Source organism: Erpetoichthys calabaricus, chromosome 5 (assembly GCF_900747795.2).
Source record: "Erpetoichthys calabaricus chromosome 5, fErpCal1.3, whole genome shotgun sequence".
Lineage (NCBI taxonomy): Eukaryota > Metazoa > Chordata > Cladistia > Polypteriformes > Polypteridae > Erpetoichthys > Erpetoichthys calabaricus.
This window is the reverse complement of record NC_041398.2, coordinates 231,462,923-231,482,587: the sequence shown is the minus strand read 5'-3', so window position 1 is coordinate 231,482,587 and position 19,665 is coordinate 231,462,923. Positions and strand designations below refer to the sequence as shown.

General features: G+C 40.8%; 1 protein-coding gene across 2 annotated transcripts in view; it reads right to left on the bottom strand.

The window, feature by feature from the left end:
- fstl5 (follistatin-like 5) overlaps positions 1–19,665 on the bottom strand; it is a 1,175,110-nt gene that overhangs the window by 39,067 nt on the left and 1,116,378 nt on the right. For both annotated transcript variants that reach the window (XM_028802632.2, XM_028802633.2), the window contains one exon: positions 11,306–11,413. In XM_028802632.2, the coding sequence (XP_028658465.2) occupies positions 11,306–11,413 (108 nt within the window). The remainder of the gene's footprint in view (positions 1–11,305; positions 11,414–19,665) is intronic.

Sequence of the window (19,665 nt, the reverse complement as noted above, 5' to 3'; positions counted from 1 at the left end):
AGTGGCCCTACAACTGAACCTGGCGGGACACCACTCTTAACTCTTTGAGGACTGAATCGTTTTTCCAAAAAACAGTTTTCTGAAAATCATACACAGCAATTGTTTTACACGTAAATCAACATAAAATGCCTGTTGCTACTGTCTGCACCTGTTCGCTGTCTCTGGTGGCTGCACGGGGCAGGCTTGACGGCAAGCAGGAATGCATGGTGACTATCTTTGTGCAAAAGGTGGGCGGCAGTGTAATGCAATCTGGTTTGTACCTTTTGTCATCGTAGCATTGCCATAGGCACATCAACTACACAAATGTGTTCAGCACCATGATCAGCTGGGGAATGATCAGCTGATGCTGATACCTCACTGTTGTTTTTGATTTCTATTACCAGATCACTTGCATCAAAATCGGAGTCTAACAATTCAGAGTTTGATTCGGTGATAATATGCAAAAGGTCATCCACGGAGTGTTTTTCTTTCCGTATTCGCTTTGGTTTCCTGCCAGGAAATCAAGGTCAAATCAACAAACTAACTTTCCTTCTAGTAAAGAGAGTTGAACTAAAACATAACAGTGAGTTTTGTCAACGTTTACAGCTGATTACTGTCCTCTACCACTGAATTTCGACAAAAGTTGACATCCGTCCTGATTCTGACAGGGTTCATCGCACCATCATGCTCTGCTTCCTGTGTTTGAGCCAATTCTGCTCCCATCTACATATTACACCCTGAATTCCCACTCAACTCCCTGAACTCCCACATCCTGAGCATCCATTTCATTATGTGGAAAATAACAGAACGGGGACTGAAAACACATTTTGGAACTGTGAGCTGGAAACAACAGTGTCATAAGCCACAATCATAAAACACGTTTGAATTGGATGAAGTATGCATGAAAACATTCCAGATGCCCAAATATACACCAGGAAGACAGTGGTTTTGTTGATGTTGCAGAAAACTTTCTGCTATGTGTGGCCTGTAGAGGGTTGTAGTAGTGCCCCAAACCCCAGACACAGATGGACCAAACACCAAAGTCACTGGTTCAAAAGGCTTGTTATTTTTGACATGATACCTCATTACAGGTCTCAGTTCCTCACAAGCACAAATTATCTTCTTCTTTTATGCTGGACCCGGGAGTACGTCTGGTGGGAGATCATTACATTTATGTACTGCGATACAACATAGGTGTCCTTTTCAATCAGTGCCCCCTTACAGCCTCTGAAGAACCCAACAAGGCTGCACAGCAGAACTACAGGTCCCTTGTAGCCCTGTTGGTATCCAAAATGGATCCACCCCACAGACACACCGCTACCTATTATTCAGGAGGAACATCTGTCTTTAGAAGGACATCTTCCTTTGTCCGTCAGGCATTCCTTCCCACCAGCTGAGGCAAGGCACAGTGCCCATCCTGGATGGTACACCCATCCATTGCTCATCTGATTACGACCACATGTAATCAGGATTGGGATGCCTGTCCATCTATTATTTTATCCTTTCATACAAAAATGTTGAACCCTCTCTCAGGATATAGTTCTGTCCCTTGCAATCAGCCTTCTTCATGGCCTTCCTGACGGGTCAAGAAACACTTATCATCCCAGTTAGGATGCCACCCTATCCATGAAATGTGTTGCATCTGGCTTATCCAACTAGACAAAATGCTCATATTTTTGAGAGAGTTTGTGGAATACATATGTGTGGAGCAGAAATTAACTGAAATGTCCAAATAATGTCCATGTGTTAAAGGGGGCCTCAAGAAAAATATGAGGACAATAAAGATCCACTAGAGTGCACCACCATTTTACCACCAAATCATACAATGAGACATGTTGGCAAGACGGTATGAGAACTTGTCATGGTTTCTCTTCTGTGTTTCAAAGAACAACCCAGCATGGGAATGGCAACTGTTAGTCAATGCCCATTGCTACAGGACAAACGAATGTTTCAACAACTCTTGTAAAGAAATCAAAGCTGGGGTCCTGCAAAAAGCATGCTTTCTAAATTGGCTCCATGTCCTTGCAAAGCAGCTTTGTGAAACATAATAAAAGCATAAGTAGTTTTACAACTAACAGACCATTCAATCATTCAGGACCAGACTTGGAAATGCAAACTCTTTCAGACGTACTGTCTAAATAGCCATCCATGGGCATTCTGACCTTAGAGCTCAGAGGCAAATGGGATAAAAAAATCATTGTGAAGGAGGCAGAGATTAAATAATTTGTTTCTTTAATGGTTTATGGTATTATTTTTTTCATTTAGAATCATCATCTGAGCTACTGTAGTTATGTAGCTGCAGGCATAAAAGAATTTATAAAAGAATGTGTGGCGTGGTATACTTTTTCTCTGTTCTTTTTTGTGTGGCTGTGATTTCATGTTTCCATCTATTTCTAGTGCATTTACCATGAAGATGATGAGATTGTGTAACTTTCATTACATGTAGAAATTATATACTAGTGAAACAATCAAACCTATGGTTCAAAAATAAAATGCAAATAAAAACTAAATTGAAAATAATTCGAATGTGAGTACCAGTAGTCTTTGCTCCCTAGGAACCAGGTTAGCCAAACAATTCTATAACATTTCAGTAATTATTTACCGCTCTGATGCTGATCTTTCTGATCATAAAATAGGTCATTATGATAGTAATCGACAAGAAGAATTCAGAATTAATTGCAGAATTAAGGTATTTGAGAGTTCCTCTAGAGTGCGTCTTTCTCTTGCACGATTTGGCTCAAAAACCAATCAGCACGTCGTCATTTCATAACAGGCTTAAGTTTCGAGTTTGGTATTTTTTCATCCAGCTGTTTTAGCTCTATTCCTTCCTCAAGAAACTGTGACACACACACACAACTATCATTGGGATATCAATGTTTTCGGTATCTGGGGACCCCAAAACATCGAGAAACATCAAAAACCAGAGATTTAAATTTTTGACAAATCGAAAGCTTTCGCTCCTCCCCCATAGACAACAGGTTATGGTGGGACACACAAAGCAATAAGCAGCTGCTGATACTTCATATGTTTTCTAAACATTTACTTCTTTCAGTTCTTTCAGAAGTTATAATCTATATATATAATTCGCTAAGCCGCCGACAAGTAGCCACCCATGGAAAGCACGCCGGAAGGGGCGTGGATTCACTAAGCCGCCGACAAGTAAGACGCCCATGGCGCACGCAGGGAGGAGCCACGCCCACCAACTCTAAGACCATTGGATACGACGACAACTCGCAGAACCACGCCCACCAACTCAGACGCGACAACTCGGAAAAAACGCCGTCATTTATGTTCGTCTGTCCTACAGTACACATGCACCTCTGAGCCACGTTGACTTTTCGGTTACGACGCATGACCGCGTGCACCATAGCAAACTGTTTTACACGCTACATACAGCAATTCGCATCCACGACAAACAGGCTGCAGGACGGCTGCAGGAACACGGAAGACGTTTCCCCGCCCACCAACACTCCGTTTTCCCCGGCCCGTGTCTACCCTCGCTCTCTAGGCATTCACACTGCCTGCTCATGTGCCCGGACGCAAAAACTCACTGACCACCCAGTTAGTCCCTTTCGTCTGTGCTAGGAGTCCACATGCACCTCTGAGCCACGTTGACTTTTCATTATTCGTTTCGGTTACGAAACCCGACCACGTCCACCATCAAAAACCATGGGAAACGAACAACGAAGCCCCGCGCAGAAACTCTACCCCTCCGCCAACTCGAACAGCTCATCAAACACATACTCGCTTTGGTCTGTGCTGCTGTCCAAATCCAGCTGTGAGCCACGTTGACTGTTCTTTTGCCCTCCATGGCTACGGCTTCAAATGTATTTCATGGAAACAACACTTCTTTCAATGTTATGGAAATTCCTGCATCAAGTAACTGTTTGTTTCTATCAGTCGGGTTTTTCTGGAAAAATGTCATTGATGAAACTGTTGCTCTCAAACTTCGTAACATGGCTGTTGGCTTTGTTTGCCAAAATTGGGATAATATCGGCGAGGTGGTCACAAACTGCAACAACTCACCACACAAGGATGCCCTGTCTCTCGAGGCATTCACACTGCCGGAAGACAACCATGGGATACGCAGAAAATAGCCATGTCAGTCAATGCAGATCAGACACCCAGGCAAACAACACTGAATAATCAATAGCTGCAACTACTTTGCCCGCCCCCACTCCTAACCTGAGTCAGTTTCGTCTGTGTTCAGCAGTGTTTCCCAAACTCGGTCCTGGTGAACCCCTATGGATGTAGGGTTTTGTTCCAACCAGATTCCTAATCATTAATGCCGGTGAAACTCATCCGATATAAGTCGGTTTTTCAAACGCAGCCGTGTAGCAGATTAGTCTAGCAGACTAGCTGGATGTAATAATCCGAGATGAATGCGTGCCCTCGTGCTGAGTGAAAAGCCAATGTATATTGACTCTAGAAAACATGATCAGCAAGTCTTTGATAGGCTGCAACAAAATGATGAAAGAACGGGCACATTTTTTTCACACAAGCTGGCTGGGTGGGTGTTAGTTAGTTAATTAGTTACTCGAAGGATTTCAAGATTTAATATGCACAAGCGGTAACACTGTAAAAACAGCCCAAACCAGAAAAGACGGCTGGCAAAAAGTGGCCAACAAATTAAATGCGTGTGCATTGTGCAGCGTTACGGATTTTGCAAATGTTCATTTTTTTCCCTCTGCTTAAAAAACATTAAAAAAGTGGTGTGATTATGCGGCGTATACTACGCCGCGGGTTGGTATGCAGCGTGTAAAACAGTTTGTTTGTCGCGGATAATTTGCCTTTTACTTTAACACGAAGACAATTTCCTGTTAGATTTGCCTTTGCGATGACAATTAATGACAATTAATAAGGCACAGGGCCAAACTTTCAAAAACATGGCTAGCGGGTCATACGCTCGCACTGATTACGTCCCTGCCCTTTGTACACCCCCCCCCCCCCCCCCCCCCCCCCCAGTACTACCATGGTCGGGTGACTTGCATGTGGACTGTGCAAAGAGCAAAACGACTCAGGTGACGAGTTGGGGGTGGGCACATGAAATGTTACTTTTCTTGGCGATTTATTACATTACTGATTTTTCAAATGTTAATTTTCTCCCTGTGCTTAAAAATCATTAAAAAAGTGGCCTGATTATGCGGCGTATGGTACGCCGCGGGTTGGCTAGTGTATTTTATTACTTGTGCTGCCTCATACAGAGCAAGTTAACATTTTCTATTTTGACAATACATTCTGTTGTTTTTATCATTAAAAAAACAAAATGTGACATGGATTATATTGCTGGTGTTCTTTTGCTATGTAGTGGTCTTTAAATAAGCAATACTCTGAAGATGTAACAGCAACACTTTCATATGGTCAGAAGTTTTGACTATTTGATGGTTTTCTGGATTGTCGGCACACATTTTTGTCTCTTTCTCGTTCTTGAATTTTATGAGCCATTGTGTTTGCCTGTTATTCTGTTGTTCTACAGTCAGGATAGCTTCTTGCTTGTCAATGTGCTTCACCATTTTTCATTCTTCACTCCTTAATTTCCTTCTGTGATTTCCTTGATGTTCAGTGGTTGTCACTGCGTTTTTGCCATTTTGGTGCTTATCACTTGGATTTTCCATTACTTTTCCATAAACATACAACCATAACTCACTAAGCCATCCCTTATTTATGTTTAATAAGGTTTGATGTTCAATGATGAATAAGCACAATACTTAACATTTGATTATGAATTCTGAACAAGAACGTACAGTGACTGTGTCCTGGGGGATAATCAATAGATTGGTCTTTAATTGGCCACCAGGTTGTTGCTACCTAAATTCATTTGAATTTCCAGAACATATCAGGCTGTATTTAGGATTACGTCTTACTTGCCTATTTTATTCAGTATCTTGTCTTATTTTTTCTTATTCTTTGTTACTTAATCGCCGTATGAAATTTGCTTGATGCTCAACAGAAGTTGCTGCTTGTGATGGTACAGGTTGGCTCCATGCTCCCTCTTTGTTTTTGGAAGCCTCTTGAATCCAACACCGTCGATAACATGACCAGATTAGCATGGCAGATGAGGAAAAAACATACATGAAGCAAGGGGATGGTGAAAAGGTGAACAATGCTTTTATTAAAAAACAACTCAACTCAAACAAGTGTTCAGAAAGTGTAGTGCTCTAAATGTCAATAAATAAATAATACATAAAATGAAGGTGTCTAGTGGAGATTAAGATCCAATAAAACCAGGTTAAAACAATGACAAGTCCTGCTGCCTTCCTTATCCTATTCGGACCTTGCAGCCTGAACAGACGTTGACCAACAGGTGCAGACACCCATTTCATCTGGCTCATGTCCCTGGCACCAATCCCATGCCATCCACGGGCAACCCTGAGCCCTGCTTTGCCTGAACCGCTGCCGATCATGGCACCACCTGGCGCGGGCACTCTGTACCTCCACCTCTGCCATTGGCTCCACCCACAGGAAGTACCTTCGGAATTTAACGGTCATTCCTGCTCAACAGGAGCGACCCACAGGCCCAATAACGATCACTAGTTCCACGTTTTTAGAATTGATCATGATTTTTTTCTTTTCATCATTTTTTTACACTAACTTCCTACATACCCATCCATATGTAAGCTTCATGCCCCGTGTTAAAGTGTTGTCCATGGCATTTTTCCAATTCTAAAAAACTGTGGACCACAGGGGTTATTTGTTGATTTTTACCCAGCAAAGTGAAATACCACCCAGTTATTGTTGCAGGGCAGTCAAATAAAAGTTTTTACTATAATAAAATCCTTTAAAATAAATACTTTTAACTAATAAAACATGTACAAAAAGCAAACATCGATAGCACATATGACATAATCAAAAAGTTAAAAAGCTAATTATAGGATTATCTTAAAACAACCCAAAATTCTAATAAAATAAAATGTTCATAAGACATTTGCCAAGAATATTAATAAGTTAGCTAACAAGCCTCTTATGGCTTATTAAGCAGGAGGGCAGATTCTTATTTATCAAGATGAACGTATATATTTCTTTTTAGACAATCTGCTCCTACTTGAAATTCTAAATGTAAGCTGCAGTACTAAAAAGTAGTTCGCTCGCTTATATCCACATTGATACACAGAGCATCTGTTTTATTTAAAGGACAAAAGGAAAAGGTTTGCTTCTCTGAGGTCGCACAAAAATTATTATAAGAGCATGTTGCTCTGATATGGAGAAGCTCCTATGAAATATGGTGGTGGCATCAACATGTTGTGGGGTGCGTCTCTCAGAAGGCTCTAGAGAGATTGGGAGAGTAGAAAATGAATGCAACAAAATGCAGGGAAATCCTTGAGGAAAATCTTATGCAGCCTGCAAGAAACCTGTGGGTTGGGAGAAGATTTATTTTCTAGCAAGACACAACCCTAAGGAGTAAGCCAAAGCTATGCAGGAATGGCTTAAAAAAAAAAACAACGTTAATGTCTTACAGTCCAGATCTCATTACATCCAAAAATTTGTGGCTGCATCTGAAACACGCCGTTCACTTACGATTCCCATGTAACTTGACTGAGCCTGAGAAGTTTCACGCAGCAGAATGGGGGGTTCGAGTAGCAGCATCCAGATGTGCAAAGCTGATAAGGGGAGACCTGTGCACACAAACTCAGGGCAGTCATGACTGCCAACAGAGGTGCTGACTTGAATGGGGTCAATACTTATGTGATTGATTATTGTGTCTTTAATATTTGTAATGAATTGGGACCACTTTGCAGAGATCTCTTTTCACTTTGACATTAAAGAGTTTTTTCCTCTTGATCAGTATCAAAACAACAAAATTAACTCCAACAAAAAATATGACAACTTCCAAATGGGTGAATGCTTTTTATAGGCACTATGTCTCTGCTGTTTCTAACTATGCCTGTATACAGTATGTCCCATAATTGCCTTTCACCCATTTAAAATATATAAAAAAACACAAGGGTGGCTGAGAATGTTCATAGGCACCACAGTACATCTGGAAACCCATACAGTAAATTATTTACAACTCCAAAATCTGGTATGAGAATGGAAGTTGCCTCATACCGCATGGAATGACAGTATGAACATCTGTCAATATAGTGAATATCAGTGAATATATGAGACTCTTAAATGAATGGATATGATCAATTTAGCCTCTCTGTTTCAGTTGATCTCAACAAATGTGTCTACCTGGGCAATGTAATTAGAATGACAGGAGGCGCAGACAAAGGCTTCAGGATGAGAATCAGAAAAGTGCAGCAAGGAATGCCCGACTTGAGACAGGTCTGGAAATCTACACACATCTCCATGAAGAGTAAAGTAAGAATTTTCAACTCAAATATCAATGCTGCCCTATTGTATGGATCAAAAAAAACACAAAGAGGAGCGAAGTCAGATATGAAGAAAATCCAGGCATTTACTAATAACTGCATAGGACAGTTCCTGCAGATCAAATGGTTTCACAGGATCCCAAGTTAAAAAACCTCACACTGTTCTAGTGTGGTGCTGAGGTGTCACCCCGCTGCACTCGGGTCCCAATCCAGGTGGCTCGTTGTGTGGTGGGTGCGGTGGCAATATGCTATCAGCGCATGCTACACTCGGGTCCCAATCCAGGTGGCTCGTTGTGTGGTGGGTACGGTGGCAATACGCTATCAACGTATGCTACCAACTAAATTAACCATTATGGGAAAAACGAAATGAGCACCCAATGAGAAGCTTAATCACAAGGAGGAACTGGCAATGTGTGAGTACTTTGAAAAAACAGAGGACCAGCATCACAAGATAGGTGCTAAAATGGAACTCTCAGGGAAAGCAAAAATGAGTACCCTCAAAACAGACGTGGTCTTCCACATGAACTGAAAAGAAACATAACATCTTAGGAGTTGTTTGAATGACTTGCTAGAGACTCAGTGAAGCTGGGAAAATAAGTACCGAACGCATCAACGTTTTTCTCAGTAAATATATTTCTAATGGGGCTATTGACAGAAAATTTTCATCAGAAGTCAGTAACAACCCAATTAACATACACATACAAAGAAATTGAAACAAATAAGTCCATAAATTATGAGTAATAAGGTGGAATGACTCAGGGAAAAAGTATTGAACACATGAAGAAAAGCAAGGCACCAGCTGAAATCTGTCAGTATTTAGAAAGCAATCCCGCCCACAATCAGTGCAAATTAATATCAGCTGGTTTAGTCCTAATTGATGGCCTATTAAAAGGTGTTTCATTACCAAGGTGTCACACAAGAAGCATCTCATGATGGGTAAAAGCAAAGAGCTCTCTCAAGACATCCTGATGGCACTGGTTACAGACGTATTTCTAAACTTCTGAATGTTTCAGTGAGCACCACTGGGGCCATAATCCGGAAGTGGAAAGAACATAATTTCACCGTAAACCAACCACGACCAGGTACTAACTGCAAGATTTCAGACAGAGGAGTCTAAAGAATAATCAGAAGAGTTGTCCAAGAGCCAAGGACCACTCGCGGAGAGCTTCAGAATGATCTAGAATTAGCAGGTACAGTTGTTTCAAAGAAAACAATAAGTAATGCACTCAACCGCCATGGTCTCTATGCACTCGCACTGCGCAAGACTCCACTGCTATAGAAATAGCATGTTGAAGCTCGTTTAAAGTCTGCTGCACAACATTTGGACAAGCCAATGAAATACTGAGAGAACACAGTCTGGTCAGGGGAGACCAAAATTGAAGTCTCTGGATGTCGTTGTACACCATGTTTGTAGGAGAAATGGCACTGCACATCACCCCAAAAACCCCATACCAACAGTGACGTTTGGAGGTGGGAACATCACAGTGTGGGGCTGTTTTTCAGCATATGGTACTGGCAGACTTCATATAATTGAAAGAAGACTGAATGGAGAAATGTACTGGGACGTTCTTGATAAGAATCTACTGCCATCTACCAGGATTATGGCCCCAACGGTGCTCACTGGAACATTCAGAAGTTTAGAAATACGTCTGTAACCAATGCCATCAACAATAAAGTTGCGAAGGTCTTGAGAGATCTCTTTGCTTTTACCCATCATGAGATGCGTCTTGTGTGACACCTTGGTAATGAGAAACCTTTTTATAGGCCATCAATTAGGACTAAACCAGCTGATATTCATTTGCACTGATAGGGGGCTATCAGGATTGCTTTCCAAATACTGACAGATTTCAGCGGGTTTCTTGGCTTTCCGTGCCTTTTTGCACCTCCTTCTCTTCAAGTGTTCAATACATTTTTCCTGTGTCATTCCACTTTATTACACATAACTTAATTTATGGACTTATTTGTTTTGATTTCTTTGTATGTGTGGATTACTTGGGTTGTTACTGACATCTGGTGAAAATTTCATGTCAATAGCCCCATTAGAAATACATTTACTGAGAAAAACGTTTACGCGTTTAATGCTTAACTTCCCGGCTGTATATTCCATAAGCAAAGAGGACTGATCATTTCAGTTTGGGAAGTCTAACTCCATATGCATTTCTAGTAATCCTTTTTCCAACTGTCTCTACTCTTCAAAAACCGCAGCCTCTTACTCATGGCCATTACTTATTTAAAGGAAAGAACGTTTACAGCTATCTCGAACATAAACAAAAGTAGAGCTGTTTGAACTTTATAATCTATGGTATAAGCCGTAAACCAATGGGCATGAACACATTTTTCGGATAAAAGTATTATTTGCATCTAATGAAGTTTGATAAGTTGTGCATTAACGATACATCAGATTTTAATTTGCTACTTACTGCTATTGCCTTACAATCAAATAAAAGCACAAATAGTCTTTGGTTATTTTTTAAAGTTAAACTCTTAATGTCTGTCTTCAAGTGCAAATAAATAAATAAATATTTGGAAATGTAAAAGAAAACAAAGTGTTCCACCTAGTGGATTTTTACTTTTTTGTCGCCCTGTGAGACCACTCTTTTATGAGGGCTGCTATTGCTCCATATTTTAACTACTTCATCTACAAGATGAGGTGTTCAGATCAGGCCAGTGAATAACCACAAATCAGTGCTTCAATGACTGTCAGCTAATGCTACACTTGTTCACTACTGACTATATATTTAAGTGTCTAATGGTTATTTATGCTGCCCCTTTCTTCCAACAAAACCCGATGCTGCTGCAGGAGTCAGCCTCAGGGGGAATATTCATTTAAAACAGCATCATATGTGAAGAGCGAAACAAGGGCTTATTGCTATAACACTGAAACCAACAGTCTAATATTCAGATAAAACATTAACAATTTTACGCATTGTTAAGATATACAAATTTTACGTAAAAAAAAAAAATGTTAGTAAAAACAATAAATACAAATATTTTAGCGAGGCTAATCTTATTACCTGAAGGGTTGGTCTTGTTTTTGCCATGTCTCCCCAGCTGAGAAGCCAGACTTGATCGTGGGATTTGTCATAGTGCAGTTTAACAGGAACCGGATCGGTGCTCACAGTCTGCATGTGAAATAAAAACAAGACAAAAAGACAAAACAACTAAGTAATTTTCAATACCCTTCATGACTCAGTACTTAGGTGAATGCTGACATAATTAATTCCCAGGCTGGTTAGCCTTTTACAGAATTCTTACATTTTTCCTGATAAGCTGACCTTGAATGCAGTCACAGCATGCTGAGCGTGCTAAAATTTATAAAAATGACCTCAGCAAAATGTTCCAGTGTTGTGTGTTTCTGTGTGTGTATGTATGTGTGTATAGGATAATATACTGTTAATGAAATGACCATGGCAAGAAGCATACGTTGTTCAGCTGAGGAGAAAACCCACCAAATAAGAAGCTGAGGCAGAATAAATAGGATTAATGAAGGAATAGTTCTTGTTAAAACTGGTTGAATGTTTCTTTCTCCATTGATGCTACCCAGTGCAAAAGTGTGCAGTGGATGTTGGGTACTCCATACTGATATCTTCTTATATAATACGCTACTGTGGCTGTCCATTTGTCTAACCGGGATTTTAAATCACCTATAGCTCGCAAACCGTTTGAACTATTGACCTGAAATTTGGTACACATATATTACATGGCGTCTACTATCCACTTTTGGGGTGATGATTGACTTCCAAGTTTAGTCCTCTTTTTATTTTATTTTATTGTAGAATCAACTCTCGGCAGTGGCCAGCAGGGCAGCCGTGCGGCACATGTGTATAATCGCCTTTCTCATTCCTACCACCTTCATCGTCACTTCCCCTACCTCTTCATATCTTAAGTCATTCTTGAGGCAGACTGAAGACTTAAGTGCCAGCTTATTTGAAAAATTAAGGAAAACGTAGTAAGTAATTGTAACACAAACACAGACTTAATCAGTTTTAACATGAAAAGATGCAGATGAAAGAAGAGAAGAAGCGGGCTGCATGGATGGGAAAAAGAAGAGCTGCTCAAAAACCAGCAAGCGCATCAACCTCTGAGCAAACGAATGCTAAACGTACAGAGAACGAGGATGAAAACTATGAATGCTAAAGTCAAGTGTATTCACTTCATGTTATTGTGCAGTGCACCGTTACTGGTACACTATATTGCCAAAAGTACTGGGATCCCCCTCCAAATTATTGAATTCAGGAGTTCCAATCACTTCCACGGCCACAGGTGTATAACATCGAGCACCTAGGCATGCCGACTGCTTCTACAAACATTTGTGAAAGAATGGGTCGCTCTCCAGAGCTCAGTGAATTCAAGCGTGGTACCATGATAGGATGCCACCTGTGCAATAAGTCCATTTGTGACATTTCCTCACTACTAAATATTCCACGGTCAACTGTTAGTGGTATTACAACAAAGTGGAAGCAATTGGGAACAACATCAACTCAGACACGAAGTGGTAGGCCACGTAAAAATCGCAGAGCAAGGACAGCGCATGCTGAGGTGCACAGTGTGCAGAAGTCGCCCACTTTCCACAGAGACAATAGCTACAGACCTCCAAAAGCTCAAGAACAGTGCAGCGTAGAGAGCTTCATGGAATGGATTTCCATTGCCAAACAGCTGCATCCAAGCCTCACATCACCAAGTGCAATGCAAAGCATCAGATGCAGTGGTAGAAAGCACACAGCTGCTGGACTCTAGAGCAATGGAGATGTGTCCTCTGAAGTGACGAATCACGTAATCTGATGGACGAGTCTGGGCTTGGCGATTGCCTTGAGAACAGTACTTGCTTGACTGCATTGTGTCAAGTGTAAAATTTGGTGGAGGGGGGATTATGGTGTGTGTTTTTTTTTTCAGGGGATGGGCTTGGCCCCTTAGTTCCATTGAAAGGAACTCTTAATGCTTCAGCATACAAAGCCATTTTGGACAATTTCAGGCTACCAACTTTGTGGGAACAGTTTGGGGATGACCCATTCCTGTTCCTACATGACTGTGTACACAACAGTGCACAAAGCAAGGTCTATAAAGAAATGGATGAGCGAGTTTGGTGTGGAGGAACTTGACTGGCCTGCACAGAGCCCTGACCTCACCCTGACAGAACACCTTTGGGATGAATTAGAGTGGAGACTGCAAGTGAACCAGGCCTTCTCATACAACATCAGTGCCTGACCTCATAAATGCTCTCCTGGAAGAATGGACACAAATTCCTATAAACACACTCCTAAACCTTGTGGAAAGCCTTCATAGAAGAGTTGAAGCTGTTATAGCTGCAAAAGGTGGGCTAACTCCATATTAAAGCCTATGTATTAAGAATGGGATGTCATTAAAATTAATGTGTTTGTAAAGGCAGACGTCCCAACACTTTTGGCAATATAGTGTAGTTATCAATATTTTAATACACACTGTAGAACACTGGGATGCGTACAGTCGCCCTAACGCGACACAGACAGGCAAAGATACAAATTGCCACACAACATGCGTTTATTTACAGCCGGGGAAGTGTTCCTTCTTCGCTCCCCCAAAGTACAACACAGTCCTTTCTTAAGCTGCCAATTCAGTCCTTCACCTCCACTCCTCCCTAGGAAGCTTCGTCCTCTTCCTCCTGATTCTGGCGTGAGGTGGCTCCTTCTATGATGGCCCTGGGAGTGTTCCAGGGTGGCTCAGCAATCGGACCTGGAATTACTTCCAGGTGTGGTAAGAGCTCAAAAGCGAGGTGCCAAACTGCATCTCCCAGCATACCCTGCAGGAATCCATGTTATCACAGCCACCCAGGAGAGCTGCCCTCTAGCATCCCGGGGAAGGTTGTGCCCTGCCAATGCTCTCTCCCCCGGTCATTCTATACAATTGGCGCCCTGGCAAGTTAATGGCCTAGGCCATCCGTCACAACACGTAAACGATAATAAACAATTAATAAATACCAATGCTAATGTTTCTATTATCATTACTATTAATATCTATCCACCCATTTTGTGTCTCATATCAGGGTTCGGGTCGTGGGGAAGCAGTTTAAACAAAGATGCCCTGACATCCCTTTTCCCTGCCATTCCCTGTAACTCATCCAGGGAGATACTGTAGTATTCCCAGGAGAGCTGAGAGATGTAATCCTGGGTCTACCCCGAGGTGTCCTCCTGGTTGGACATGCCATGCATTCTATCAGATACCTGAACCACCTCAAGTGGCTGCTTTCGATGTGGATGAGCAGCAACTCTACTTTGAGCATCTCCTGAATATCTGGACTCCTCACCTTATATTTAAGGCCAAGCCCTTCACACTCTGCAAAGGAACCTCATTTCTAAAACTTGTACCTGCTATGAAATTGTTTCTGTCACTGCCCAAAGCTTGTGAACACAAGTGAGGACAGGGATGTTGACTGACCAGTAAGTTCTTCTGGTTCAGATCTCTCTTGAGCAAAACCAACTAGTGCAATGTCCGTATAACTGTGGATGCTGCTACCATTTTTTTTAATCATTTTATTGAATTTATTAGAAGCAAGTAACATTCTATACAAACAAGTCAAACTTCCTGTCAGGTTTTCAAAAGGTTTTGTACAGATCCTCTAAGTGAGAATTTGATTTTTTCCAATTTCAAATAGTACATAATATCAGTTACCGACTGACTAAGAAGAGGTGAGTGAGGATTCTTCCAGTTGAGCAAGATAACTCTACGTGATAATGGTGAAGTAAAGGCAATTCCAGTTTGTTTCTCCTTCTCCACTTTAAGACCATTTGGGCTTAGATTGGATTAGGAGGGATTGTAACTCCAAGGCTGTCTGAAAGGCATGAAAAGGTTTTGGTCCAGAATGATGTTAATTTGTTGCAGGCCCAAAACATGTGACCCAGTGAGGCTGGAACTCGATTGCAACGTTTGCAGGTTGGATCTTGCCCTGGAAGCAAGGACAATTTTAAATAAGACAGATGTGCTCGATAGATGCTTTTAAGTTGAATAATTGTATGCTTTGCACATATGGAGCTCAAGTGAATTCTGTGCATGGCCGCCTTCCACTTCTTTTCTGAAATGTTGAGTAACAGATCCTTTTCCCACTGTACTCTGGGATCTTTAAAAGGAAGGGACTTTACAATGTTTTTATATATTATAGAAATGCCGCCCGAGTCCTCAAGACTGATCAATATTTCTTCCAGAATAGAAGTTGGTGGGAGGTCAGGAAAATTGGGCAGATTTTGTTTAGCAAAGTTTCTGATTTGGAAGTTGTGGAAAAATTGTGTTTGGAGTGTAATTGTTCATACGATGCAAAGATGTTGTTTATGTACAAATCTCTAAGTGATTTAATCCTGTATGTTTTCCAAACATTAAAAACTGTGTACGTTTGAAAGAGCGGAAAAAGGTGGTTATCATACAGAGGTGCCACAGATAAAATCTTCTCTATCTTGAAGTGCTTCCTACATTGCTTCCATATTCTGAGTGAATGAAGAAGAACTGGGTTGTTAGTATATTGGAGATAACTTGTGTTTACTGAGGTATGAAGCAAGGAAGATAAAAAAAGTACTGCATGATTTTAGTTCTATTGCAGACCAAGCCTGTGTGTGTAAACGCAATCATGTTTTCAGGCATGTCCTTTTGGTGGCACTTTGTCCTGTGTGGGACAGACACCCCAGGGCTGGTGGCTGCTTCAGTGTTCAAATTTGCCAGGATAGGCTTTGGCACTCAAAGTAGCATGAGTTTCAATGAACTTCATACTCAAATTCATTTAGTTCTTCTAAAATCCTTATTTTGCTAATTGGATTTTTGAAGACCATTAGCAAGTATGAAGCTTAATCTTGCAATCAAGTGAGTATAAAATGTAATCACAGTTGCCTCCAAAAACCTCAAAGCATTTGGCAGAAAGGTCTTTGAGGAGGAAGCTAAGTTTGTTTTTCAGAGTCTCAAAGAAAGACCAGGTGGCTAATTAAGTGCAGCTAATCTAAGAGATAATGAAGTGAAATCTCAAGGTAATGTGCTAATGACTAGGTTTGACTGCTGCCTGCCTAGAACTTTACTCCTGAGGGTCTCCAACATGCCTCTTATGCACCATGGCTTAAGCCTGAGCCCTTTTAAAAACCTTTGGGGATCACTTAACACCAGAAGTAAACAGGCCAATTCCTTTCTTTAAGAGAAAAACAACTACAAAAACAAAACCAGAATAAGGCAATTATTGTTTCCCCAAGATGCTGTGAGTAGCTGTGCTTGAGTGTTCCTTCAACACTTCAAGAATCCCACCCTGGGAGTGATTTACACCTATTGCCTCTGGGTTGGGCTTCAGCTTCCCACCCTGAACTTGATAAAACAGGTTATGAAGATGGAGAGGATTAAGGAAAATAACAAATTTGAAAAATATAAAAAATATTGTGAGTTATACACTGGATTCAGAAAGCATTTAGACCCCTTTTCTGCACACTTTATTGTGTTTTAGATTTACTATTGAATGGATACATATGCCATTTTGCCTATCAATCTACACTCAATAATACATAATGACAAAATGAAAATGATGTTTTCAGAAAGGTTTGCAAAATGTATTAAAAATCAAAAACTGAAATCTAACAATCAGCAGCTACCCTCTTAAACACACATAGCTCTGATCTGTCCCTCAAAAACGTCAAACATTACCCCTTAACATTCTGTGGATGATAATGTCTGTTGAACAAACAGGTATCGCTAGGTAAGCGGCATTTCCACATGGCGAGAGGTTGAGCGACTCAAATGGAGGCTGGCGCGAGAGTGAGGAGGGCATTGCCTGGCTCCTCACTCTTGAGGTCCTGCTACCCCCTCCCCTCTCTCTCAGATTTGCTCAAATAAATTGTTACAGCAAGTGAACTATGATACTTAGCACGATGAAAGAAGTCGTAAAATCAACCGGAATGTTCAAACAGATTATAGAAAAAAACACAATCTAAATCTGTTAAGTAGTTCTCTCGTGAAAAGCGGACAGAAGTTGGATTATATATATAAATATATATATATATATATATATATATATATATACAGTATATATAAAAATACATACATTATATATATATATATATATATATATATATATATATATATAGATATAGACAGACAGACAGACAGACAGACCGACAGGCAGACAGACCGACAGGCAGACAGACAGACAGACAGACAGACAGACAGACAGACAGACAGACAGATAAAGACCCTTATTTCAGTACTCTGTAGAAGCCCCTTCCTGGCAGATCATCTCAAGCTCCATTTGATTGAATGGGAAGCGACTGTAAACTGCTATCTTCTGGTCTCTCTACTGATGTTCTGGAGGGTTTACAATAAATCCGGGTTTTGGCTGGACCATTCAAGGACAGTCCCAAAACCACTGTAGTGGTGTTATGGCTCTACACTTTGGGTCATTGTCTTACTGAACAGTGAACTGTCACCGTAGTCTGAGGGTGTGCGAATTCCAGAGCAGGTTTTCTTCAAAGATCTTTCTGTATTCAGCTGCATTCATCCTCCCTCTAATTCTGACCAGTTTCCCAATCCTGGCCACAGAGAAGCACGTCCATAGAATGGTGCTGTCATCACCATGCTTCACTGTAGGGATGGTATTAGTCAGGTGATGAGCAGTGCCTGGTCTTTGCCACATAAAGTGCTTGGAGTTCTGCTCAAAAGTTCAGTTTCTGTCTCATCAAACCAGAGAAGCTTCTCGTCATGCTCTCAGGGTCTTTTAAACTGTTGTATGCCTTTTACTAAAGAGTGTCTTCAAGAGTGCCTTCTATATATTCACTCTAACGTTAAGTTGATGGAATGCTGGTGTCTTTCTGACAGGTTCTCCCTGTCCTCTCAGCAAATGATTCTGAAGCTTTCTTAGAGTGACCATTGGGATTTTAATCACCTCCTTGCCCAGGCTCTTCCTGCCTAGTTACTCAATTTGCTGGACAGCCAACTTAGGTAGAATCCTGGTGTTTCAAAACTTTTTCCATTTCATAATTAATGAGAACAATATGCTCCTGAGAACATGCAAAACTTTACAAATGTTTTTAAACCCTTCCTCTGATTTCTGCTTCACCAAAATTTGATTGGGAGGTCTACAGAGAATTCCTTGGACTTCATGGCTTGGTTTTTATCTTGACACACAGTGTGAATTGTGGACCTTATATACACAAATACACGTGTGCCTTTCTAAACAATATCCAATCAATTCAGTGTGCCACAGGTGGACACCAATTGGGTTCTAGACACATCTCAAGGAGAATTAAAGCAAACAGGACGCACCTCAGTACAATTTGGAGTGCCACAGCAAAAGGTGTGAATATGTACAGGAATGAAAGATTTCATCTTCTTGTTCAAATGTTCCTGCGCTCTTTTTTTTAAACTCTATTTATTAAGAATTTCAAAAATAAATTACATCACTTTTCTCCATAGTCACCTTTGTTTCCAATGCAATTTTCCCAGCGTTGCACCAACTTTTTAATGCAATCAGCAAAATGTTTTTGGTTGAGGGCATAGCCACTGATGCACTGCTGCTTTCACATCAGGATTCTTTCTTCATTCCTTGTGGTCATGGCTGTAGCTGGACATGTGGAGTGCTCTGCATCCGTCACACTAGTAAGACCATTTTCGAAATATTTCAATTCAGTCATAGGTGACTCTACGAGAGAGAACTTTATCCCGGAATGATGAATTTGTGCTCCCGGCACACCTTCTGCCCAGAAAAAGCGTATGACATAAAGCTGTTCCTCTTTGGTGCAATTTATAAGTTTTGCAGCCATCTTCACCACATGGTGACAACTCTTAAACTAAACTGTAAGGGCAGCTGGCTTGCCAGACAGAACAAGTCATATGACACTCTCAGACACGACCAATTACTGCTCCTCCTGTCTTTACCATTTCCAATGAAAATATAAAAATACGGAAACTTTTTGAACAACACTCGTAAATGTGCAAACCTCTGATATTAGGGGTTGTTGAGTGTAGATTGATGGGCAAGAATCATAAATGTATCCATTTAAAATTAAAACTACAACACAATAAATGTAGAAAGTGAGAGGGTATGAATAGTTAATACACATGAATAGTTAATTCACAGCATTCAGATTTTATACATTAAAGAAACCTGTCTTACAAGATCTCTTTTTCATTAAGACATTAGCTTGTTGAAATCATCACTGAATTAGTGTGTAAACTGGCTTTAATATTGACACTCATGCAAACTGAAATGAGGAAGCAATAATAATAATAACAACAACAATAATAATAATAAAATTTTCTTTTCTGTGATTCGTACAATCATGTAGTAATGCCTACAGATAACTAAGCTGCTCTTCATTCACTGGTTTCCTTTTGCTTGCATAGCAAGCTGTGAACCTCTTCAGGACAGCGACATAACAAGTTG